The sequence below is a fragment of the Erpetoichthys calabaricus genome, chromosome 3, assembly GCF_900747795.2.
Source record: "Erpetoichthys calabaricus chromosome 3, fErpCal1.3, whole genome shotgun sequence".
Lineage (NCBI taxonomy): Eukaryota > Metazoa > Chordata > Cladistia > Polypteriformes > Polypteridae > Erpetoichthys > Erpetoichthys calabaricus.
In genome coordinates this window covers 100,031,858-100,058,212 of record NC_041396.2, presented here as the reverse complement: position 1 = coordinate 100,058,212, position 26,355 = coordinate 100,031,858, and the positions used below count along the sequence as shown (strand labels likewise).

General features: G+C 36.6%; 1 protein-coding gene across 1 annotated transcript in view; it reads left to right on the top strand.

The window, feature by feature from the left end:
* Positions 1–8,205: 8,205 nt before the first annotated feature.
* trdn (triadin) overlaps positions 8,206–26,355 on the top strand; it is a 456,738-nt gene continuing 438,588 nt past the window's right edge. Inside the window, exon 1 of the mRNA XM_051924220.1 lies at positions 8,206–8,584. Coding sequence (XP_051780180.1) covers positions 8,563–8,584 — 22 coding nt within the window. The 5' untranslated portion in view covers positions 8,206–8,562. The remainder of the gene's footprint in view (positions 8,585–26,355) is intronic.

The following is a 26,355-nucleotide window of genomic DNA, read 5'->3' as shown; positions in this document are numbered from 1 at the left end:
CATTCCTTCAAAAGGGACTGCCATTAAGAAAGCTGATAACAAAGAGCCAAAGGAGATGCAAATTTTAATACTTAAAACACCCGAATCAATAAATCTGCCTGCTAACACCAGTAGATGCACAGATGAGGCTGTACAACTTCAGACTTCTGATTGCACATCAAAATGAACAACTAAAGTTATTTAACATGACTGTCTAATTGGAAATGCAAACATGCCATGACAAAATATCAAGTTTTTTAACATGTTGTATATACATAAACTATCTAATGCTTATCTAAACTCAATTTGCTGTTGTTATGTCATATATTAATGCAGTAGTTGAAATGACAGAAAGATATCATAGCAGACAGAGGCACATGTGCAGACCAGTTTCTGCAGATCTCTGTGTGTGTCTCTTTCTGTCTTCACTGTCACAGGGCTAAATACAATGTGCAAATTAATTATTAAGCTTCAGTGATACTGTGCTCCTGAATGGATAACAGTAACTTAAACTTTTTATTTTCTCTCAGCATCATGTTTTTTGTTCAGTTTCTTTTGTTGTCTCCTTGAAACTCAATGGTTTAAAATGCATGGACTGGAGAAATTGGGGGCAGGTGTTTAAGGAAGAAGCCCTGTAGGTGTAGCATTTTCAGTGCAGAATTTTACCACTGTTTGCTACAAACTTTTTAACATATTGTCCCCAGACGTGTATTCTCGTTTTTGAATCACGTCTGGCACTGCAAGACTAAATGAATATTGATACTGGATACGGTGAAGGTTCATGGTGTAGACGTGATCATATATGTGTAGAAATCACATATATTATTCCTCTATTTATTTAATATTGAGTAGTAAAAGAAGCATAGATTTGTGCAGTCTGATAAGTTCATCCTTTTTACAGTACTTTGCTGCTTCTTTAAAGGGGAAAGGGGTGTGTGAAATGATTCCATTTAGCATAAGGTTAACACAGACAGTGGTATCAACAGGCTGGCACAAGGCTAAGAAAGACCATAAAAAATCTTTACAAAAAAAGGGGAGCAACACTGGTAGTAAGTGATTTTCCTTTTGTACCAGTGTGAACACAGTAAAGCCACACAGAGTGATTTATACTTTCAGTGAGCCTGACCCCTTACTCAAAAGGCAGGCTTGAAGGCCTGCACAGGGCCTGAGGCTTTTAAAGTTCAAAAGTACCTTAAATTCTCAAAAATACATAAAAATATACTTCAAGTGAGAGGATAGCCATAAGCTTAAATAGAAAGAAAAACAAAGTAGCTACATAAATAAAGTATTTATAACAAACAAAAGAGGGAAAAATAACAAAGAAAGGTAAAAATGCAAAAATTATGGAAAACGTTGACAACACAAAGCTAACAAGTTCTATCAATAATCAAGTATTCAAAAACCAAAGAGATGGCAAAAATCAACAATAAATTGTGAAATCCAGGAACAAACCTAGCAGAAAATGAAATGTACTCTACAAGAGTCAGTGAACTTCTAAGAGAACTACACCACAAGCTCAAATATAAAGACTGAGAGTGCTCCCTCAGCAGTGACATAATGGTGGCCCTGCCTCTTTGGGCTACACCCACCGAACATGAGAAACACAAGAGAACAGCATAAATACACAATATATAAATACTAAACAATAAATATACATAACAATATCAATGAAAATTACATGAAAAATAATATTTCAAAACCAACAAAAATAGCAATAAAAAGGCTGTAACATAACAACACTCATGTTGTAACATGGCTGTTCATTATTAAACCAAGTGTTGCTCACATCCACATCCAAGACACGGACCTGGAGCCTCACAAAGTATGGTCTGCCGGCCATTATCCAGAACACCAAAGCTTAATCCACTTGCATAAGCTTATGACTTTACCTCAGTCCTGGAAACTCCAGACAGAACTATACAAAGGTACTGATTGTATGTAGAGATCTTAGGACCTCCTAAGCATTAAGTAGATGGTTCTGATTACCTTCCTAACTAATATTTAAACATATTGGGGTGTACTTACTTTTTCATATTAGACTTTAGTTTGCTGGCTTTTTAAAATAATGACATAGTAAAGTCTGAGATGTGTTGTTTACCACTTGAGGACAGATCAATCTATTTTTTCAGATATGGAGGACAAGATAACTGTAAATTATCTACTGATGTGTAAAACTGTATAATTGAAAAAGAGTGTACTTAATTTTTCATGATTGTTTGCATTAGTGAGAAGTGGAGTCACAAGCAGAATGTAGGTGAAAGAGATTAATCCAGGGCAGTGTTTTCATATACACCAAAGTGCTTTGATGTAGTATATTTTGTCTTTTACTTACTCCTCTGCTTGCATGTGGGCGACACAGCTCTGATCAGTGAAGCAGAATGTTTCTTTTATGTAATGAGGCACTTAGGTTTTTTTCTCCCATTATACTATACAAGAAAGAAACAACATTTGACTTGAAGTCAAAAACATTTTAAAGATTACAGTACATACAGTTACTTTATTTCCTCATAATTTCTAACAGCTGTGACCAGTTAGGGGCATGGCAGCACCCCAAAACCCCCAGACACAACTACACAGCACAGGTTCAAATACAAGATCGTTTTTATTATTTTTACTTCCACCATTCTCCTAATTCTCTTACTTAATAATACAATTATCAAAAACAACACTTTTACCTCCTTCCACTCCTCCCTTAAAGTCTCATCTACACTCCTCCTCACTCAGACCTGGGAGTACTTCCAGTGTCACAGTATTGCATACCGGAAACACTTCCTGCTCAGGCAGAAGTCTAGTAAAGAGGTTATACCGATCCCTTATGTTGTGACTCGGGAGTCCCAAAAAGCACTCTCTAAAATTGCCCGCTAGGGGGATAAATACAGTCAAACCCTGACTAGATACAAAAAGGGCCTTGAAAAATCTTTACTAAATAAAAAGTTTATTTGACAAAAGGCCTTTGTGGTAAAGTGAGGCTGATCGGCATCTTTTTAAATAAATAATCGCTGCACGTCTTGGTAGGAGGGGGAGTGGTAGCATGACAAGAGCAGTTCCTGGGAGCGATGCTAAGTGCACAGGTGTAGGATCGTCCGTGACCCTAATTGGCACTGGGAGCTGCCAATCAACACAGCTGTGCCACGTCCCCATTTTAAAAAGGGAATAGCAAATGTGAGGAGGGGAATCAAGAATCGGGAAGAATCAAGAAAAGACCGAGGTTAAATGGAAAAAGAAAGAGACAGGGAAGGAGGTGGATGGAGCCGGTGTGAGCGACTTGAGGACAGCAGGCTCGAGGGAGAGAAGGCAGACAGCTGGGAAGTGAGAGCAACTTTAGGCTGATGCCCGGGGCTGAAGGAGTGATCACTCTGGTTGAGTAACTTGGGGAGCCAGAGCGAAGTGCGTTAAATGAGCGACTCGTTGTATAAGACTGGGAAGGCAGCAGGGGTCGGAGGCTTGGGAGGAGAGCCCCAGCGTGATTACCCTGGCAGTTGGGTACCCAAGTTTTGGTCCTGTGAGGGAGCTTTTCTGTAGCCATGGGACAGCAGGCAACCAGACCTGAGGGTCTGCTATTAGTGCAACTCCTCTGCTGCAAGGCCAGTATGGGGTAAGTAGAGGAGCCGGCAGTTAAAAGAGGAATGAAGGCACCAGGCTTTTTAAAAAGGACTATTTTCTGCCAGTGTTTTTTTTTTAACCTTGTTTTAATGGATTGATTTATTTATTGGGATTATTATAACCTCCGTTTAACACCTTGTTTTTTGGATTATTTAGTTGTGAATTTTGAACACTGCAATTTGTTTTTGAACACTTTTTTGTTGATTGTTTTTTAATAAAAGCACTAAACTCTTTTGCACCTTCATATTGCTTCACGTGGTGTCCTCATCCTGGTCATGACTATCGACGGTGTTGGGTTCCAGAGGCTCACAAATGAGAAGAGGGAGCATGGAGCTGGACCCGCACCGTCACAGCCTTGCCCTGTAAAGGCAAGGCAAGCCACAGCAATCCAGCTGGGGTTCCCTCCTATCCCCCATGACAGTCACACAATTCTTCATTTTCCTTGTCATACATTGTTCTTCTCTCTCTTGTTAAATTAACCCTAGCCTGAATGAATCTATTAATTTTTTACATTTAAAATTTCTCATTTAAAGATTTACCAATGTTGTTTCTTATCCTAGAGTGTGTATATAAACACAGGGAACTCCAGTTTCTGTATTACATCTTGCCTGAAGAAGGGGCCTGAGTTGCCTCAAAAGCTTGCATATTGTAATCTTTTTAGTTAGCGAATAAAAGGTGTCATTTTGCTTGGCTTTTCTCTTGTCATCAAAGAGTACCAATTAACTAAAGAAAATAACCAGAGCTGATAAAGCTAATAATGTTCACCTTATGGCAACGTAATATATGTAATATTTTTGTAGATGATGTTTCAAGCTCTTTTCTATGCAAATCCACCAGCAGATATAAAACCATTTACTCAGGAATTTATTGAAATCTCCCATGACTGTGCTATCTTGATTATCTATCCAGTTTTTTTTTCTCTGAACCTGCTCCTTCTTCCCTGGTTAACAATCAGCTGAAGCTTATCCCACCACCATTGGACACAACTCAGGTGAGAGATTAGTCTGTCGTATGGCACACACAAACATATCGGGCTGATTTAGTGTCATCTAAGAATGAAATTTGTGTCTCCAGAAGAAATCTATTAAAGCAGAGGTAAAACATGGAAATTTTACAAACAAGATACTCAGAGGGAATAGAAGTAGAGTTTAGACTCTGTAAGATTGTAATACTTTGTACTTTTATCATGTTACATAATTTCACTCTCATCTCATTGTCAGTGTGCTATTCTTCATGATTGTTTCAACGGTAACAGACTTAGTCAGAGCTACTCAAACCAGACTTTCTGATTCCCGTCGATATTTTTCTGTTTGTACTGAGCAAAAACATTTCTCAGGTTCTCCCATAATTAATTGGAAGATATACAGTGTATAGACTGGGTGAAATGATCAGACTCGACACACTTAAAGAGGTTTGGGGCACCCACCTGTATAATATCCTGGCTGCAATGGGTTTTAAAAATAAGACAGTAGTGCCTTTGATGGAGTCCAAACAAGAATTGTCAAATAGTTGTTAAGATGTTGGCTTTAAATGCTAAGACCGGAAGTGATGTATGGGAACCAGAAGTGACCACCTTCTGACGTCGTAACCAGAAGTGACATTCTTCTAGGCACCAGAACTGGAAGTGACGTTCCTCGAGACGCCAGAACCGGAAGTGATGTCTTCAGGGACGAGTCAGACAGGTTTTCCCGTGTCTGGTCTGTAGAGATAACAGAAGAAGGTTTAGCACACCCTGCCACCCCCTGGCTTGTCGTGAAGTTACCCTCACTTGGTCCATACAGCTTCCTCCTACATGCACATGTGTGACAATTGTCATAGGTTTGTCCCAAGGCCTTTTCCAGAAGGCCACTGGCAAGTAGTCATGATAAGCCCATAGAACCCACATGATGTATGAATATGAGATCATCACCTAGAAGTCAATAGGATTGGGTGCCACTCTTCAATTCCACCCCGGGGGGTAAACGTTAACATTATACAAAGATATTGTCTGTCTGTATACCTGCATTGTTATCACTCTTTAATTTAATATTGTCTTTATCAGTATGCTGCTGCTGTGAATTCCCCCTTGGGATTAATAAAGTATCTATCTATCTATCTATCTATCTATCTATCTATCTATCTATCTATCTATCTATCTATCTATCTATCTATCTATCTATCTATCTATCTATCTATCTATCTATCTGTCTGTCTGTCTGTCTGTCTGTCTGTCTGTCTGTCTGTCTGTCTGTCTGTCTGTCTGTCTGTCTGTCTGTCTGTCTGTCTGTCTGTCCAAATACCCACATATTAAAAGGACAACACTGCAAAGTCTGAAAGCAGAGGGTGGCATGGCACTACCTGACTTCCAGCTTTACTACTTGGTTGTGAATATTTAGAATTTGAGACAATGGAAGGAGGTAGAAGATACTAAGAATGCACCTGCTTGCTTGGTTATGTAAAGAAAATCTTGTACAATTTCCTACTTATATGCCTTTCTTTGTGCTCCAGTAATCAGTAATTAAGGTCCATGTAGCAGTTAATATTGTGATTCACTTGCACAAAATGTTGAACTAATATTGGAAACACTTAAAAGAAAAAGATATTTACTCTATTACAAAATAATTTTGCCTTTAGGTATCTCAACCATCAAAAGATCGTTATATTGACAATGTGCTTACAGCTTTTGATCAGCTGTTGTAAATAAGGAAATTCCTCAACACACTTTTATGACATTTGTTCAAGGAAATCTGCTAACATTCCCTAATCATTTATCAGTGTCCACATTTGAACATATTATAGCTAGAAATGAGATGAATTTTGGTAGTATCTCCAAGACAGTATCAATTAATGTCATGGTGCTGTTAAAAACACTTATTAATATCTCAGGCATGAAGTGGATTTTGGTTATTCATAAAATTCATTCTTCATTACTCTGTGCAAAACCACACAGTAATTCATCTTCATTTTTACGCACTTGGGGCGTCAAGGTGGTGAAGTGGTAGCGCTGCCACCTTGCATTAAGTTGACGAGTATTCACATCCTAGGTCCCCACTGCATGGAGTTTGCAGGTTCTGCCCTTGTCTCTGTGGATTTCCTCTGGGTGGTCTGGTTTCCTCCTACTGTCCATACATGCAGATTACGTGAATTGGTGACTCTAAATTGGCCCTCGTGTGCGTTTGGTGTGTGGATGTGTTTTCCCTGCCATGAACTGCCCTCTGTCCAGGGTTTGTTCCTTTCTTGTGCCCTATGATAGTTGGGATAGGCTCAAACATCTCCACAAACCTTGTCTGGATTAAGCAGGTTAGAAAATGACATATCATGACATTTGAACATTGGACATACAGTACCTCTACAGATTAAAAGATCTAAAATATATTAGGGACCAGACTCCAATTGTGAATGAACCATGTAAGTCCAACCTGTTACATCATATGTTTTGGGCCATCCTAACTTAAAAACTTTTTGAACAAAAATATTCACTCATTCTATCAGATAATGCTGGATTTATAATCATCTAAAGTCCGCTTATGGCAGTTTTAGGAGTAATATTGGATGGTAAGAGACTATCTAGCGATAGACTTTTGATTTCTAACACTACATTTTTAGTGTGTAAACTGCTGCTTTCCCCATATCTAATTGAAAAAACTATATCTTATATTACCTAAAATTTGAAAATAAATTTTATTTGAGTAGAGCTGTGCAGATCTTCTTTAGAATCTCATAAGAATTCATTAATGTTAACGCTTCTGTTTGTCTGCTGTTTCAACCAGTGTAATATAATATAATATAATATAATATAATATAATATAATATAATATAATATAATATAATATAATATAATATAATATAATATAATGCACTTTTTGTTACCAGATAGCTATACATTGAATAAGGTAGGACTTTTAGTGTTGTTTAAGATTGTAAGTTTCAAATATTTCTGTAATGCACTGGATTGATTGCATTTTTGATTTGACTTATTTCTCATATTTTGTTTATAGCTGTGTTTGATAATTATATTATGACTCTGCCATTGTAACATCTAGTGTATAACTGGAAATAAAGTAAATGTCATTTGCCATTCAATGAAGAAAAAACAGATGTTTCCAAATACTGAGGTACCTGATGCTGCATAGGTATGAAGCCTAGGCTTTATTGTGAATACTTGTAGAACTAGGGTGTTGTACCGTGTTAGCCATTATGAATGTAGAGAAAAGCCAAGCAAAATGACACCTTACATCTTGCCTGAAGAAGGGGCCTGAGTTGCCTTAAAAGCATGCATATTGTAAATACTTGAACAGCCATTAACTTAAGTGTGTGATTATGCACTGCATCATACATGAATGGATTTCTTTTTCCTACTCTAATATACATAACACAATGGGGAAATTTGCAGTTGTAGTAGTACTGGTACTCTACTGTGTAAAGGAAGAGTAAAGACATGGCAAGATTATATTTCACTGTTACTCCTTAGATTTTGTAAATGGTACTTTCCCTCTTACAAATGCAATTCTCGTTAACAATCCAGGCAGTCAGAACATAAAAGCAGATAAGCAGACTGTGACAAGAGGGTCTCTATCAAGTCACACCCCTAGCCAAAAAAGGCAAGGCAGAATACTCTTGGTATTAAGTGCTCTAAGAATAAACCACAGCAGTAATGGATAAGGTTACAGCAAAGCCCTTATTCTAATGTTTTCTGACCTACTCCTTTGCAAGACACAGCAGTTTTACCGGGTGAAGTTTGCTGGTTTTATTTGCATTTACCACTGCCTGTTCTTTCTGCTTTCTTTCCTGCCTGGGGTGTCAGGATTGGAAATTACATGCTGCTTCAAGGCCTCTTGACACCAAAAGATATTTTGCTAAAGGAAGCAGTAACTCAAGGGCTCACAAGAAATATCTAGTTGGAAAGGGAAAAGCCTCATTGTAACTTTTTCAGTAAGGACAGCTGGAATTATATATTAATACAACTGAAAACTGAATCCGAAAGTGACACCTAACGGCACCATGACTGAGATAAATACAGAAGGTATTGTGAAAGTGTTTACATTTTAATGTTAATGAAATAAAAATAATATTAATATATTAAATACAATAAAAAGTACTGAAGTTCTAAACTGGAGTTATAAACTGCCACTTCATATTTTGGGTTGATTGAGTAATTGCAGGACCCTGTAAATGTGTTCCATTATATTGTGATTTATGAGAACAGCTTTGTCTCCAGCAATGTAGATGCTTAAGTTAAATTTAAATCAGGAAAATGTATGAGAGGGAAATTAGCACTTAGTGAGGTTGATCAACAAGATGATGTGTGCTGAGGTTTGTTTTGTGAATTTGAATGACTTTATTTGATTTTTTAATTGCACTGGGTCTGATGTCTTTTCTAAAAATGTTTATTGCCTCTCCTAGAATGGCATGGATGTAATTTAATTGACATTCGATTTACATTTATTTTTTTGTATCTGTGTGGCTTAAGTGAAGAAGAGCAAACAGATATTCAAGTATTCAAAAATGGATTGTATAGAGTGGCAATGACTCGTGTGGGGGCGCACCAATCTAATGTTTTCGGTTCAAACACTGGGCCAGTATCCGTCTGCATAGATTTTATTCATTTATACCATGTCCGTGTGGGGTTTTCTCTGGGTTTTTTGGTTTTCTTCATACATCCCAAAGAGCTGTGTGAGCAGGTTAATCAGCAGGCTTAAATCAATTCTGTTAAGTGTGTATGTGTGAGGTCTGACAGTGGCATCAGCAATGATGTTAGGTTTTGATTCTCCATGACGCAAAATTGGACTAAAAGGGTGGCTGTTATGTTGAACGTTTGCAGGTCATGTGGCCTGGTAGTTAAGTAAATTTACACCACAAGATTGCCAGTCCAATTCCTGTCTCTGAACGAATGTGTAACCCTTAACCTTCATGTGCTCCAACTTTTAAATATACACTGGGTATTTGTACACGTGAGAGGCCTTGGAATGGTGATCACTTTAAAAAGGCACTATATAGAATAAAAATGGTTGATTTCATATGTTTTTATTAGAAGTTAAAAATAAATTGTAATTAAATATTACACTTGAAATTATTATTATCAGCAACATAATTTGACTGGCTTTGTTTTTGAAAAAGTATGTAACAAGTACAGGGTGTCCTTAAAGTCCATGTACAATTTAAAATAGTACATGTGGTAGAAAGAATTCGTAAAAAGGATTAGAAAGCTTGATGTATCTAGTGTTTTTTGTCTTTAGAAGTTTTATTTTTGCCCCATTTGGGGAACTGAAAATCCACATGAGTCTGTTGAACATGAAAGAGATTCTCTTAAAGTTAATGGGTAGCATGTTTTGGGAAAAATCGAGTCTTAGGGCCATTCTTTTTTTGAAGGATGTGTTGTTAATGGTGATAGCTATTTAGAAATGCTGCAAAACTACTTTATTCCTCAACTTGAACAATTAGGACTGATAGAGAATACAGTGTTTCAACAAGATGGTGCTCCTTGTCACTTTGCCATGTTAGACAGTTTCTACATGAGAAATTCCCTAACAGACGGATTGGAAGAGGTGGACCATGTTCTTGGCCTCCATGTTCGGCAGATTTGACTCCATTGGATTTCTTTTTAATGGGACATATTAAAACTAATGTTTATTCAACTAAACTTCGATCTTTAGAAGAATTGCAAGCTAGGATAACTGATTGCTGGTATTACTGAAAATCAGCTTGAGAATGTTTTCTGAGAACTACAGAATCGTACTACCCTTTGTATTAGTAATGATGGTGGACATGTTGAAAATTAACAAGAACAATAAAAAATGTAAGTGTTTCATCTTTCTAATCCTTTTTACAGATTCTTTCTCTCATATATACTTACAAAGTTATGATGATTTTAAATTGCACACTGACTTTATGGACACCCTGTATTAAATCCTTCAAGGACATTGTGAAATGCAGTCTACAAATATTAAATAACCAAATATAATTATAAAAAAAACCCAACAAACTAGTCAAAACTGAGTTTGCTTATGGTACACTGTTCACCAATGTGGCTCAAAAAATGAAAGAACAAAATGTTATAGATCAATTCACATTATCACAGCAAAGGACCACTCAAGAAATTCCATGAAAGTCGATATTACTTATTGATCTGTTTTTATTATAATAAAAGAACACCTTGATTGGAATTACTAAACATTTATAAAGTACTAAACATCTATAGAAATTAGTAAACATGTATAAATCCACTAACAAGACCACTTATTCCAGGTCAGGGTCATGAAGGTTTGTTCCAGGTTTGTTCTAGCGCAAGGTGGCAACCGACCCAGGACATCACAAGTTAGACTCACACTCATCAGCACTCACTCCTAGATGGCCAGTTAAGAGTTGATAATAGTTTAATATGCATGTGTTTGGAATAAAGAAGAAAAAATAGTGTGAAACAATCACTAAAAATATTAAGAATAACAGATTGAATTAACAGTTTGGCTATATTGTACTCTGCTGTTATAGGCATCTCTTAAATGGAAGGCTTTATATTTATATTCTTTTAAGCAGATATTTTTGTAGGTGTAGATGTTTTACACTTGTATCTTATGTAAACATAGTTAGCATGCAAAAGAAAAGCTTGTAAAGACCTTTCCCTTTGCTTTTTTTCCTTTTTGTTAATTACATCATGATCAGAAGCTTTCAACTAATTTGCATGGCTTTTATAAAAACACAGCACAAGATCAAACAGTAGCACGTAACACTTTAAAATGTGTTCTAATTTGGTTGGTTGTCTAGATTGATCAAACCCGGCATATGGCTTTTGCAGAGAGCGCCTTTAGTCAGCAGTTGCATGTAATTTATAAATCTCTGTGTGACGGAAGGGACCGTTGTAAAGTTTTTAAACAGGTGTTCAGAGAGTGACAGCTTCTAAAGTATGCTGGACGCCTGCAGGATGAGACTGGTGCCAAACTTCAGTATGAAAATAACATTACAGCTCAGTGTTTGTGACATTTTGTTTTTGGCAGATACCTTTGAATTCCTTCCAATTAAATAAAGGATACTAAATTTAAGTACCTATAAAGATGGAAAATGTGTTTTAAGGATGTTTTTATTGATATATTTATTTTAAAAGAATTTCGAGAACTGCATTTATCACAGACAGCTCTTCCTTTTGCTGCAATTATATGGAAAAGCATTGATTACTATATGGCTCTTAAAAGCGATAGATAGATAGATAGATAGACCATCATTTGTAGTCACCTAAAATGACTACGTATCAGCTCTATCATGGCATGTGTTGTGTGTTGTGTGCGGACTGAGCTTTTCATTATGCACAGACATAACTTAATGGCTTTTAAGATATAAAGAAAACACCACATTTTATCTATCATTATATGATAGTGATAATTATTTAGAAATATTTAGAATGCCAAAGAGTTGGTTTTTTAAAAAAAAAAAAATGCTACAAATGATGCCAGTTGGTGATTGTTATTAATAACTTCTTTTTCAAATGTAAAAGTGGATCTGGGAAATGTATGGTAAACATTTGTAGCTGTGGAACATCTTACTAATGAAAGTAGTATATCTTTCAAGAAATATTGTACACTTGTAATATCTAAAGCAATATTCCATTTCTTATGTTGCATAAAGCTTACCTGCATCATTTTTACAACTGCAAAATTCCAAATCTGTAACCTGCAGGGTAAGCCTAAGCAAAGCATATAAGTGGGATACAGAAGGAAAAAAAAAATTTAGAGGACGATATAAGGTATATATCTTTATATATAATACGCTACTGTGGCTGTTCGTTTTTCTTTCCAGGATTTGAAATCACCTGTAGCTTGCAAACTGTTTGACCTATTGACTTGAAGTTTGGTACACATATACTATGTGACATCTACTATCGTCTTTCGGGGTGATAATTGACCTCCAAGATTATTCCTCTTTTTATTTTTATATTATTGGAGAATCAACTCTCGGCAGCGGCCAGCACCGTTCTCATCTCTACCACCTTCGTCGTCACTTCCCCTACCTCTTCATATTTTAAATCATTCTTGAGGCAGATTGAGGACTTAAGTGCCAGCTTAAGTGAAAAATTAAAGAAAACGTACTAAGTAATTGCAACACAAACACTGACTTAACCAGTTGTAATGCAAAAAGATGCCGATGAAAGAAGAGAATAAATGGGCTGCTAGGGTGGAGAAAAGAAGAGCGGCTGAGGAAGCAGCAAGTGCATCAACCTCTGAGCAAATGAATGCTAAACGTACAGAGAAAGAGTATGAAAACTATGAATGCTCAAGTCAAGTGTATTCACTGCACGTTATTGTGCAGAGCGTCGTTACTGGCATATATATATTTCAGGAGAAGACAGCACAGGGTACAGGAAGGGAATCAAACCTGGACAATGCTGCAGTCCATTCCAAGGCTCACTAACATACACATTCACACTTGCACTCACATAGGGGTCAGTTTGGACTTGCCAATTAATTTAACCTGCACATCTCTAGGAATATTGGAAGAAATTGGAGTATCTAGAGGGAAAGCTATGGAGACACAAAGAAAACATCAAAACTCTGTATGCACAATGTCTGGGTTTTTGGGATTCATAAAGTGATGAGTCAAAAAATTGTGACCAAAACATGTAGTATATGTTTCTGGTCAAAAAGTAAACATATAATAGAAGGAAGGTTACATCTAATATGAAGAAATTTGAATGAGTTATTGAATGTAGCTACAGGCATATGCAATGTAGCCATACCTGAGGCCAGGGAAAGATGGTTTGTGGTATTATCCCTAAAAAAGCTGCCATTAGGGCATGATCAAAGCAAGTTGTTTATTCAGGGCCTCAAGACGGCATTATTAGTGGGTGTGGAATTTATATCGAGGGAACACACAACGATGTAGGCTTTGGATTACTGAACAAAACACTTTTTTCACAAATCAGGGCATAACATGCAGGTGGGTTATTAACAAATTTATAACTGAGTAGGCCCTGTGTCCTTTCATAACCAAGGTCATGGTACATGTGAAAGTAGAGAATCAGGGGCATAATGCACCCAGGGATTTATAACAGGTACACTGTTCTGTTTGTCAGGATATTTTAGAGATGAACCCTGCTGTGGATGCTATTCTGGACATCTCCCAGAAGTGACTTCAGAATGGAGTGTAAATGATATTTCTTTGCCAAGAGCAGGCAAGCCTAGCAGTGGAAGAATGTGAAACGTAGCCTGCTGGATTTGAAGGAGTGAAGGTGTCTAGAGATTTAATGTGACAAACACACAATGCTTTGTTATATAGTGTGCTTATTTGCCAGTGTTATCATACATAAGAGCTTATTCAGTACTTTAGTATGAGATAATGATTTAAAACATAAAATAGTAATTATTTTCAAGTGTGTGATGAAGAGTCTAAATTTGAAATACAACTATGAGTTACTGTTTTACCTACAATAAGTGCTTTTCAGAAAAAAAAAATTAAAATGAATGGTCTCTTACCTTGTTCTTCTGAAGTTAATAACTAGTGTTACAAAATACTTATTTAAAAATACTAAAATGTTAATATATTTGTATAGAGAAAAGCAGTGTGACCTTACAAATGAAATTTTAAATTACAAAGCTGTCCATATGATCCTCAGCTCCTATTCACTTTGTGATTCTGATCAAGTAAATTAACTTGCCTTTGTTCTAGACGTAAATAAATATACATAAATATATGTAACATATTGTAAACCACCATGATTTTTGTAGTTAGAAATAATATTAAATTACATTTGGCTGTTCTTTGTGTAGACCCCCGTGACCCTGTGTTCGGATTCAGCGGGTTGGAAAATGGATGGATGGATGGATGTTCTTTGTGTAAAAAAACAAACACTTAAATTGAACTCCCATTCATCTTTTATTTGTGTGTGTGTGAATTGGATAATTACATCTAACAATGTATCTACAGTAAGGAATGCACATAAATTGTCAAAAAAGGAAAAGTGAGAATAAAATTTATGAATATAATATTTTAGAGTCTAACATCTAAACTTTATCTACTGAAAAGCTGTTTAATGATCTGGTAATCTAGTAAATTCTGAATTTCTGAAATGTTTTATGATAGCTTTGGATTCTGCTCTTTATTTGCTATCCAATCAGTATTTCAACCTTATTCTGTTTGACGATATTTTTGCCTGCTACATTGCATATGTCTTAGTCTCGCAGCTTATGACCTTTGCCCTGGAGGTAATCGAGTGCATCATTGTTTCACTCAGCAAATATAACTTTCTTACAATCAATTGTTGTCTTAGCCATAGTCAGACCATTGATTTCTGTCTTTCAGGCTCATTACTGTCCTGCTGTGAAACATTCATGTTTCATTGATTGATTAACTCTGCATTACTTTCATTACGTGGAAATGCTGAGCAAAATACAAATTTGCATAAGTTTGACACAAATTTCGATTGAGATCAAAAAGACAACACAGCGATAATCCTGGGTCAATGAATAAGATTTCCCAAGAATTCAAAATATATTCCTATAGTTTGGAATAAAATTCAGTTATCTTTGGGTGAATTCATCTCTAGAAGCAGTGAGAAATAAAGAAACAGCTCGAACAAAAAGGACAGTATTTATGTATGCTGATGGTGGTCTATATCTTGCTTGGAAGTACTGTTGTCATTTCCATTCATATTAAGCATTCTACCTGAGTTTTATAAGATCTCAACTTTCCAAGTCAATTTGAATATGAGCGTGCTTTCACCGGTGATTTCCCATGCATGCCAGAGAAAACTACATCAGTATTCACTGGTTGTCTCAGTATTGTTTAAATATCTAGGAATTACTCCTACAAGAAAGTTAAAGATCTATTTACACTTATGTTTGGCAAAAGAGTAGAAACCATTTAAAAAAGGAGTATAGACAATAATTTACTTCATACTTTAGCTAAGAGAATGAATATTCTCCTAATGTATATTTGTAGGGCATTTCTATATACAGTCTATTAACATTTCTGGTTTAAAAAAAATGTAGACACAAATGTAACCTCATTTATCTGAAATTAAAAATGGCCATGTATTCAAAAGATAACTCTGCAAGATCTAAAGCAGAACATGGCATGGCACTACCTAATTTACAGTTCTGTTACTGCTATATTTAATAGGAAACAACAACCCCCCTCAGCTACACACCAGAGTTACTAAAAAGAAAGAAAAACATCTGACATGGCTAAGGATAGAAAGTAGAAGAAGTCAATGAATCCACACCTACTTGGTGTAACCACAAGGGGCCCCAAAAATCAGATACAGTATCACCCAACACGATTCTGGGTTCAATTAAAGATATTTATGTGCTAACAACACTTTTCCACAAATTATCAGACAAAAGATCAATATCTAATGCAATAAGTGATCGATTTCTTCCCTCCTTCCTTTTTGCAAGTGAGTGTCAATTACTTCCTCCCGACTCTGACTCCCCAAAGTAATGCTGTAGGCTTCTTTTGAATGTGACCCAGGAACTGTTTCCGATATCACGTACAAGTCGTCTGGTACACCTCCGGGTTGTGTAGAATCCAGGGCAGTCCTCCCCCAACAGTGCTCTCTGGCAGCATCCAAGGACTCTGACAGGGCTTTATTTCCAAACTTCAATTCGTCGCATGCCCTGTGGGTGTTCTGACTAGGTTAAGCCCTGAGGAACACTGCACTGTAGGGGAACAAACTGCTCCCAGCACCCAAGTCTGCTTTGTCCATCCATTATGGCCTCCTGAATGGGCAAGAAATCAACTTCCATCCCAGCCAGGATGCCTGTCTTTCCTCCATTGCACATACATTGGTTAGCCATGGAAAGTACATCTTGTTCAAAATCGTCTCTGTATGCTTTGCCCTTTGCTTCACTCAGCACACTAATTTCTGTCAATGTAACAGCAACTGTTCACCCAAGATATGGTATCAGTGTAGGATATACATTACAGCAGAGGTGCTGTTATCAGAAACCCTCTGTATGATAATTATACATTCCAGCCTTCTTTAAAGTATAAAGTCTTGAAAATATGAAAGTCACAAGGTACTGAAACTTTAGAGATTTCTAAAAGGTGCACTTACCTTTATACAGCAGATAAACATAGTCATAAAGCAATTCACTACTTTTGTATATATAAGCTAGAACATTTTAAAAGCTTCCTGCTTTATCTACTCATCTTCAATCAGTATCTATGTGGCTAGTTCTGATGAAGATACAGGTAATATTTCTTGGTTCTACTAACAAATCTCAAAGGATATACCCCTAAATGATCCTAAGGCATAAAGGTAGGGGGGTTCTCAATTACAAATTCAGACAAGTAACAGAACTATCCATAAATTATATTATTTCTTCTTTATTTATTTAAAAAAAAAACACACACAACACCAAAACACAATCTAACCAAAAAAACAGTTCAATAATATGCTCCAAACACAGCCCAGGAAACGTAACACTCACCCCCATCTATTTCATAAAGCTATGACAAGAAAGCTCCCAGACTTTGTTTCTGGTTAGCGTTTCAGCTTTGGCAACAGTAGATTTGACTTCCAGGTGTTCAACTCTTTTTCTGGCTTCTGATTTTGATTTATTTCCCTGCCTGATTCAAAATTTTCATTACTACTCAGTTTTCAGGAAGTACGAGTTGAGAGGGGGCCAAATAGGAAGGATGCAGGTTTGGAGTCCTCTTTAAAAAAAAATTTGAATGGAAATTCACATAACACTTTAAGTTCGAGTAATTAACCTAACATTTGTACAGATTAATAAGGTCACATCACCAATTTGTTTTGTTTCCAATTCATAAAAATCTTTGGTACTAGTAAATGTCTAAAAGGATGACAAAGATGCAATCTGTTTCAATGTTGGTTTTTCTGTCAGTTTAAAATTTTCAGTACTTTTCAAAGTATATAAAATGCTAAGGCTGTTAAATTGCAAGTGGCAAGTTCATAAACTAAATTAAAAAAAAAAAATCTTTAAATTTCATCCACCATTTATATACTTCCTTATATATTATACTGTATATTAAAGTTGGTACACTGATTTGTAAAACACACGATGTAACAAGAAAATCTTCGAATTTTACAAATTGCACCAGAAAAGAGAAAAGGGGGACATGCGAAATGGTCAACTCGCAGAAAAGGCAAAAAAAAAAAAAAAAAAGGTCAAAACAAAAGAGATCAAAAATCTTGTCATTAACAAATGGCTTAATTTCCCCTAATGACCCTGTAGCAAAGTTTGTTTTTATTTCTGAGGAGATCCAGGTGCAGCATGACGGCAAACAGAGTTGCATATACTCAGTATTATTTGACTGACAGCAAGCACAGCAATTTCAAACATCATGACCACAGCCCTGTAAAGATATCATGACTGACAGAAATTGTGGTAGAAAATATTGCCAAATGGTGAATCACTGTCATAACATTAAAAATAATTAAAATGAAATATAATAATAACTGATATATGCTATTTTGTAGCTTGATAGCTATGTGTATGTCCTCTTTCAAGTAACCTTTCACTTTCAGTGTGAAGGTAGGTAACGTGAATACATTTCATTTGTTCAATTAATTTTATAGTGTTTTGTGCTTAATTATAAGGATACTACAAATCTGCCTATTAGTTTTATTCTTTTCTCGCATAAATTGTGCCCTCTAACAAATGCTGTTTAACAGGCTCTTTTGATCTTATTTCAGTTGTTGTACTTGTATGCACCTCTAAGTTCAGATGTAATGTCCCACTGTAGCTTTTCTATATTATTTTCTTATCATTTGTATTGGTCTGTTGAATTGTTTCTATTAGTTTATTGTCCTTTAACAGAATTTCCATTTGTTCATTGCGTTGAAGCAACCACCCATTGAATATTGAGAATTGAGAATAAGGATGTCACATAATTGACGCCTGCTGATCCTTTTAGGTGGGACTTCCTGTTTCTCGTTAAAAACATGTCCAGGTTACTGGTATATAGAGAGAGCTTTAGATTTCAGTTGTGTCTCCATCTTGCTTTCTCGCAATAAATTCCGCTATCTTGACTTACTCTTTAGATGATTCTGGGTTCAAATAAAGGTATGTATATGCCAACAACACATTTCCAATAATTATCACCATTAGTTAAACAAAGAGATTTTCTCTGATTTATAACAGTAAAATATTTTACATCTGGCAGGATTCAGATTGGTAAGAATGTTCTTTTGTGTGTGTGTGTGTGGGGGGGGGGGCACCATTATTTTAGTCAAACTTTTTATATCCATTTCGACATCAAGGATTTATGCAACATCTTTTTTCAGTCACTGTTCCCATCTCTGCTTTGTGTGTGTTAGGTTTATGGTATTTTTGTAGTATGTATTGTGTGTAATCATTATTTAGGGAAATATTGTTTGTATGGATTATATATAGTGTTTAGTAGATGAAGGAACAAGGAAGGGCAATTTTTTTATGTATATAATTGTTTGGTTGTTTTACTTATTTGTTAATTCACTATATGTTGGGCCATGTTCTATTTTCTATGTGTAAACATGTATTTCACCTTTCTTTAAAATATATTCACCCTTTAATATTTTGTGATTTACTGTCTTTGCACCATTGACTGTGGGGAAATGAAAGTGGGCAACTTAATGTGAGTGGAATTCATGGCTGACTTGACCAGCCAGCCAAGGGTTTTTGATCTGGTTGTTAAAACACAAAGCTACAATAGTTTAATAGTTCTGCACTGTATAACTCAAATTCAAGAGTTAAACCACAATACTGAGAGTGCATCTTAAATTTTAAATTGCTATTGTTTATGACACAACATACTGTATTTCTGAGAATAACTTTCCAATTGACTAATACTTAGTCTGCCAATACCTCTGTACTTGCATGGAGTCACACTTCGGAAATTAAATTAATACCCACCTAATAAATCATTATGTTTAATGATGGTTCAATAAAAGCATACTGATTGATATATGGATAGTTACATCTGTAAATGTCTTCAAATGTTAACCATTATTATTTTTATAGGTTGCACTCTTTCTAGTTCCACAGATGCCTTGGACTTATATTTACAGTATGACAATTTAAAAACTAATTTACTACTTGTAAAAGGTTATACTTCACATTTGGCTGTTGTTGATTATTTTCAATTGCCTCACATGTTGTTGATTATTAAAATTACCAAACGCTACAGAAAATGGTTAATTGGTTTACTGATTGTTTTTTGATTGCATGGATTTCTAATTGGATATAATAGGAATCCTCAGTTTTCATCACCTTTTTCAGAGCAGGTGAACAAGTCATTTTTGTCTAAAGGACAATGAGAGTGTGCTATTCTATTTAGAATGCTACTTGTAGTGTAAACTTTTGGCAATTTAGGATGAACATAGATTTTTAGTGGCATGGTTGAGATGGATGTGGGAAGTTACAAAAAAGGGCAGAATAAGAAATAAGACAATCAGGTAGCAGGTTGAAGTGGTATGGACATATGGTGAGGAAAGACAATGAATATGTGGTGTGGAATATGGCCGGCAGTTCATCCCAGATAATACCCCCAAGCCGTCAGGTGGGGCTCTCCCTGCATCATGGATTTGCCCCGAAGGCCAGTAGGGAATCCTGGACAATGGGGTTTTTATCCACAGCCCTGCTGGATACCATGGGGGCCGCTAGAGGATGCTGCAGGGAGGCCCAAGGATTATTACATGCCATATGCCCCGGAAGTACGTCTTAGTCACAGCGACAGGAGGAATTACGCACTTCCGGGATGAAGAAGTAGAGAACTTTTTATCTGAACCAGAAGTGATGGAAAGTCACATGGACTGGGGGGGTTGGAAACACTTCTGGGTCAGGGACTATAAAAGGACCATGGGAAATCCCAGATGGCGAGCTGAGCTGGGAGGAAGGGTAGCAACGCGTCTGGGAGTGGAGGATTGTTATTGATTAGTGATTTGTGTGTTATTTATGAGTATAGTGGAGTGGAAGGTGCTTGGTGCACATTATTATTATAAAATAAATAATAATTGGATTTTTATCTGGTGTCTGGAACAAGGGTTCAAGGGAGCGATAGCACCCTCTATCTGTTACAGTGGGCAAAAGAGTGATGGAAATGGAAGTACATAAGAAGAGAAAGCAAGGGATGCCAAAGCAGAGATTAATGGATAAAGTAAAAGATTTTTAGGAAGAAGGTCTGACTTGGGAAGAGGTGCAGTGGTCAGCTGTACAGAGAGGGTTGTTCAGGCACATCAACTCTACATTGACGTGGGAAAAGATGAAGAAGATTATTGTTCCTATGTTTGTTTATTGTTTTAGGTAACTTTTGTTAATGTTGTAAACTTATTTATTATTTAATACCAACTGTGCTACCTGTCTGCCTGTCAACATAGACCTCAGAGTTAACATTTGCAATGCCTATGTGTCTGTTATATGCCATTTGGTATGGGATTAGTAAAAGCAGTGTTAATGCTAATCTATTGGAATGCCAAATGCAATGCATTTTATTACTAAAAATGTTTTATATGTGCCATCTATAGGAATCACAGAGACAAAGCAACCAGATAGACGCAGAGACACTTGTACTTTTTGTTCATGTATATGTGGTTAAAGGATACATTTCTTGGTTTCTGTGGATAAACCCCCAACAGCCAAATCTAGAATTATGTTACTGCTAAGGGTTCCCCATCAGCCTATATATTTCAAGTGGGGGAACTGAGTCCCTCGGAGGTTCACTGACCTTGGTGTAGAAAAGTTTGTAATAATGAGCATTGTTGTTTTATTTTCTATTTATTGTTCCTTTTTGCTTCTGTCTCTTGGATTTTGCTATTGGTTTTTGGATTTGTTCTGGTTTGCATTGGATTGCCTTGTTAGGCAAATACTTTTTGCCTTTATTTTCCCTTTGTTCATTTTTTGTTCTTGTTTTATATTTATATGTATATTTATATATATTTATATTTTATATTTAACTATATGCATTTTGTATTTATAAAGATTTTCATTGTCCTTATCATTCCAAACATGCGTTTTTCTAGTTTTCCCTCTTGCTTAAAGGGCATTTTTGTACTTCTGGAATGCTTATTACTATTTCAAAACTGTTTAATCCTGATCCCCATTTCTGGGTCTGTACAGACTTAGAAATCTGCCACCAGAGTTTGGGGTCAGGCTGCTTTGTGTGAAGCCTGCTTTTAGGTTCCAGCACTGATCTGGTTTAGGATATTTTGAAGCCTGCACCCCTTTTTGCCATTTTGTGTGCTGTAAATCACACGACCTACAGTGCTATTACTTTAATTGAGACTTTTTGTTTCTGTAATGATTAATGATTAAAAACTACTTGAGATTTATGCTAATCTTGAAAATATCACACTCTGATAGCCTCCAGCTCCCCCACGACGCTGCTCAGGATAAAGCGGGCTTAGAAAATGAATGAATGGATGAATAACACTGATAACCTAATAAGTTTACATAGGGGCACAGAGGTTTTTTTGTGTATCAAGCATATTTATTTTTGAGTACTGTGAAGGAAAATGACTCCTTTTTTATAGCTCATTGTACTTCTGTTTGCCATTAGGGTCAATTCATACTTTCGCATATGCAGAAACGTGCTAATAGTTTTTCTTGTGTTATTCTGCATCCCAGTGTGCATTCTACTTGTTGGTTTTGTTTAAATGAAGATATTAATTGAAAAAAAAAAATCTACTGGTTTCATTCCTCTCACATGTACATATGTTGTCGACCAGTGTGGAGAGAGTTTCAGTGTTTAGTATGTTGTTTGCTTTGCCAATTACGATTGCATCCTGGCGACTGTAGTTTTAACAGAGTGTCAGAGACGATACTAGCGGGAGAGTAGCAGACAACTCTGCAGTTTCCTTCATAGTGACTGGCATATGAATTTGGTTAGATTTGTCTGCAGGAAATAAGTACCAGGAAGGCGATTGTAAGAGAATGACATTAGGCTCTCTGTGTTTGGCATTTTCCTATTAAAAACACAGTAATGTGCATGATGGAGCATTTTTGTGTGTGTTTGTGAGGAAAATATGCAGTATTCCATAATTTTTAAAAAACACATTGCTCTCCTTGGTAGTAAAGTGAATGGAGGGCATAGAATTTAATTGATTTTACTGGTGTGCTGCAGATTACCTGCATTATGTGGCTATGTAATAACAATGCAGAAAAATGCACAGGTGTTGAATACACCTTTAGTTCAGTAGCTTAATGATTTGATTGTGTAGATCATTGCAGATCCCTCCTTATTCCACGAGTTCTTGATTAAACTTTGCTTCTTGTCCTCTCACTCACCAATGTCTTAAACTCGTCAGCTGGTTTTGATGATCAAAAATATGGTAAACACTCATATTCGTAGTTCTATGTGGTATTGCATTCTAGGATATCCAGGTATCTCATTAATTGAAAATTTCACAAATCTAAGGAAAAGTCAAGTCAAGAGTGTCTTCGTAAATGTTCACACTCCAACTCTTTCGCATTTCTCTCGCTGTACATATCCAGACGAACCTAGCAGACATGTTAGAAGATCACACCTTGAAGCGGGTACTCGCCTGAGGAGCAGATTTCGTTCTTTACCCTTTCGATGTTCTTGGCTGCTAGGCAATAGTCCTCTTCCACTCAGCTTTCACATTCCGTCTGGCTTGCAGTCTGAAAGCCTTTCAGACACAGGGGGTAACACTTTGACATGAAGTTTTAGTGATGAAATTAAGATTACGGCATTCTCTTTGATTTCAGACAATCGTGTTTAACTGTTGATCTTTGTGTTGATATCCCATTTTGCACATTTAATTTGACCTATTTTGATTTTTTAAAAATATTCGACTCCTAATACCTTTAGTGCTGCATGTGGTCAACGGTTCTGTAGAAATTAAATAAATCCACAAAGCAATGTTGGCTCTGATTCAATTCCAGGATACTCCTGTTTACATTATGCTGAATACTCTCTTAGGTGGTGCATGGATAAATTAGCTTCACACAAAATATCAGAAGTAAATTATATTAGACAATAAAATATCAAACAATATTAAGTTCAATAGTAATCTCCAAAGAAACCCCTATGTCTAGGGAGGGATTTGAAGATGCTTGCAGGTTTCCTTCCTCAGCTCTGTCACTTCTGGCTCTGCTTTTGGCTACCTGTCATTTGCCTTTCAGGAAATGTACGCTTTTGCCTCCCACTCTAATTTTGTCTTTTTCTAGCAGAAGGTGACTGTTTAATAAACATTGTGAGGTTTATTGTAATAAACACTCTCATGTAGCCCTAGCCTGGGTTCGCTTCCCGGGTCCTCCCTGCGTGGAGTTTGCATGTTCTCCCCATGTCTGCGTGGGTTTCCTCCGGGCGCTCCGGTTTCCTCCCACAGTCCAAAGACATGCAGGTTAGGTGGATTGGCGAGTCTAAATTGGCCCTAGTGTGTGCTTGGTGTGTGGGTGTGTTTGTGTGTGTCCTGCGTTGGGTTGGCACCCTGCCTGGGATTGGTTCCTGCCTTGTGCCCTGTGTTGGCTGGGATTGGCTCCAGCAGACCCCCGCGACCCTGTGTTCGGATTCAGTGGGTTGGACAATGGATGGATGGATGTAGCCCTAGGAGTGAGAAGGCCACTTCCATTATCCTGGGTTCAGTTTTGAAAGGCCAGGTACATCCCCATTTCTAAATAAAGCATTGTTTTCTGTTGTCTTCGGGGGACTAGGACTAATATAATATATGCAAGACATGGCACCCAAATCACTATAAGTATTAGAGACAAAATGGAAGAGTATATTCCTGAGCACGATGAAGACACTGCTTAATTCAGATCTGTTTAAGTGTTTACACCATCTTCTACTTAAATTTAAGGCTAATAAATATCTAAAGTCTTTTAAAGTCAATGAAAGCTCTGTATATTTGAATCAGTGTCTTTCCAGTGCTGTTTTATTATTTTTCAAATTTGATTTCTGATGTCTCAGAAGATTTTTGCCTGAATCAAGGTCACCATAGAGTCAAATAGCCTAAGCCCTTCCAATACATTGTTTCCATTCTACCTCAGGTTATTTTTGCTTTCCCATTTGTTATAGTGCATATGATATCCTGGCTTTGGGCCTTATTAGTTATCTGTTCCTGTAGACATATGAGCAAAGCATTACAGTAGTAATATATTACTTTATTGAAAACACCAGGTGTGTAATTTTTGAGACATATTGCAAGAAGTATAATATTGTGCTTCATTTCTGTCATCTACTAAGTTGTTTTTCTCAGGCTTCTTTCTTATCCTTTCAAAGTGTGAAGCAGAAAATAATTGATTCACACATCTTGAGTCAATAGCACTGCTGAATTTTACTTTAAAGGTGCAGTCAGTCCAGGCAAGTTCATCACATGCAGTAGAATGTATAATTGGTGTAACTAGTGTGATGAACCAAACAAGTCATCATTTAGCACACCATAATAGAAAAAGGGCTAGCTCAGTTATATACTTTTGTTTTTTATTGCTTATATTAATGATAATATTATCACAGTATGTCCATCCATCCATTATCCAACCCGCTATACCCTAACTACAGAGTCACAGGGCTCTCCTGGAGCCAATCCCAGCTAACACAGGGCGAAAGGCAGGGCGCCAGCCCACTGCAGGGCACACACACACACCAATCACACTCTAGGAATGATTTAGGATCACCAATGCACCTAACCTGCATGTCTTTGGACTGTGGGAGGAAACCGGAGTACCCGGAGGAAACCCATGCAGACACAGGGAAAACATGCAAACTCCACGTAGGGAAGTGAACCTGGGTCTCCTAAATGCGAGGCAGCAGCGCTACCCACTGTGCCACCATGCCGCCCATCGCAGTATGTGAATGATTTTAATTTAACCAGCAAAAATAATTTTCTGTTATTTCTGAGATGAGTGGTAACATATATGTAAACAATAAGAGAAGGTTTTTCTAAAGTCTGACTGTCCAGCCATCCATTTATTTATTTTTGCAACCTGTGTAATCCTGTTTAAGGTGGCTGAGGTCAAAGTGTATCCCTGTGCCATCAGGCAAAAGACAAGAATGTAACCTAATAAAATGCATTCTAAGACTGTCATTTTTACTTATATATTTTTAAATTTATTTTTTTATTCCCTTATGCCTTCCATCTTCTTTTGAGGGGGGTTGTTTACTATGACACATCCATTTTGTGAATGCTCCTTGCAGGCTTTCACGGGGCAAGAGAACTATCCAGGCAACAGACAGTCAGGTTAAATTTAAATCAAAATAATAATAACATAATAAACATAATATACAAATATTTCATTCTTTTTCATATATATAGCGGAGGATAGATAAAGAAAGTTAAGACCTCAAGGGAGAAAAAAAAAGACCATATTTTAAAACTTTTTGGCAGTCACACTGTTTATTAGGACAATACTGAAGTCCTCTGAATTATCCCAAATTCTAAAAAAATGTATTACAGATCTGAAATTATATTTTAAGTGCACTGGGAAACACACACATTATAATACCATATCAAGCAATTAAACTGGAGTGTTCTTTAATTTAAAATTGCTGTACTAACTAGAGCACTCTGTATAAGGAGAACATAAACAATCATGTTTACCTTTCACTGGATTTGAGGATTTTATGTTGTAAAGAAATAGTAATAAAACCTCATGCAAAATGTTAAGTTATTTCAGAATCACAGAAGAGAAGTTTATTGAGTAATAGGCTGAATTATACGTTGTCAGAAACTTGACACAGAGTCATGAAATGGTTTGAGGCAGCCACCCGTGTAATTGGTTTCCTAGCTGCAAAATTGTATAAATAAATAAATAAATACAGCACTGCTGTGCACGAAACCGAGTCCAAAACAGAACTGAGGGAATAGGGGAAGACAGGAAGTGAGATCATAGGGGTCGGGCACAT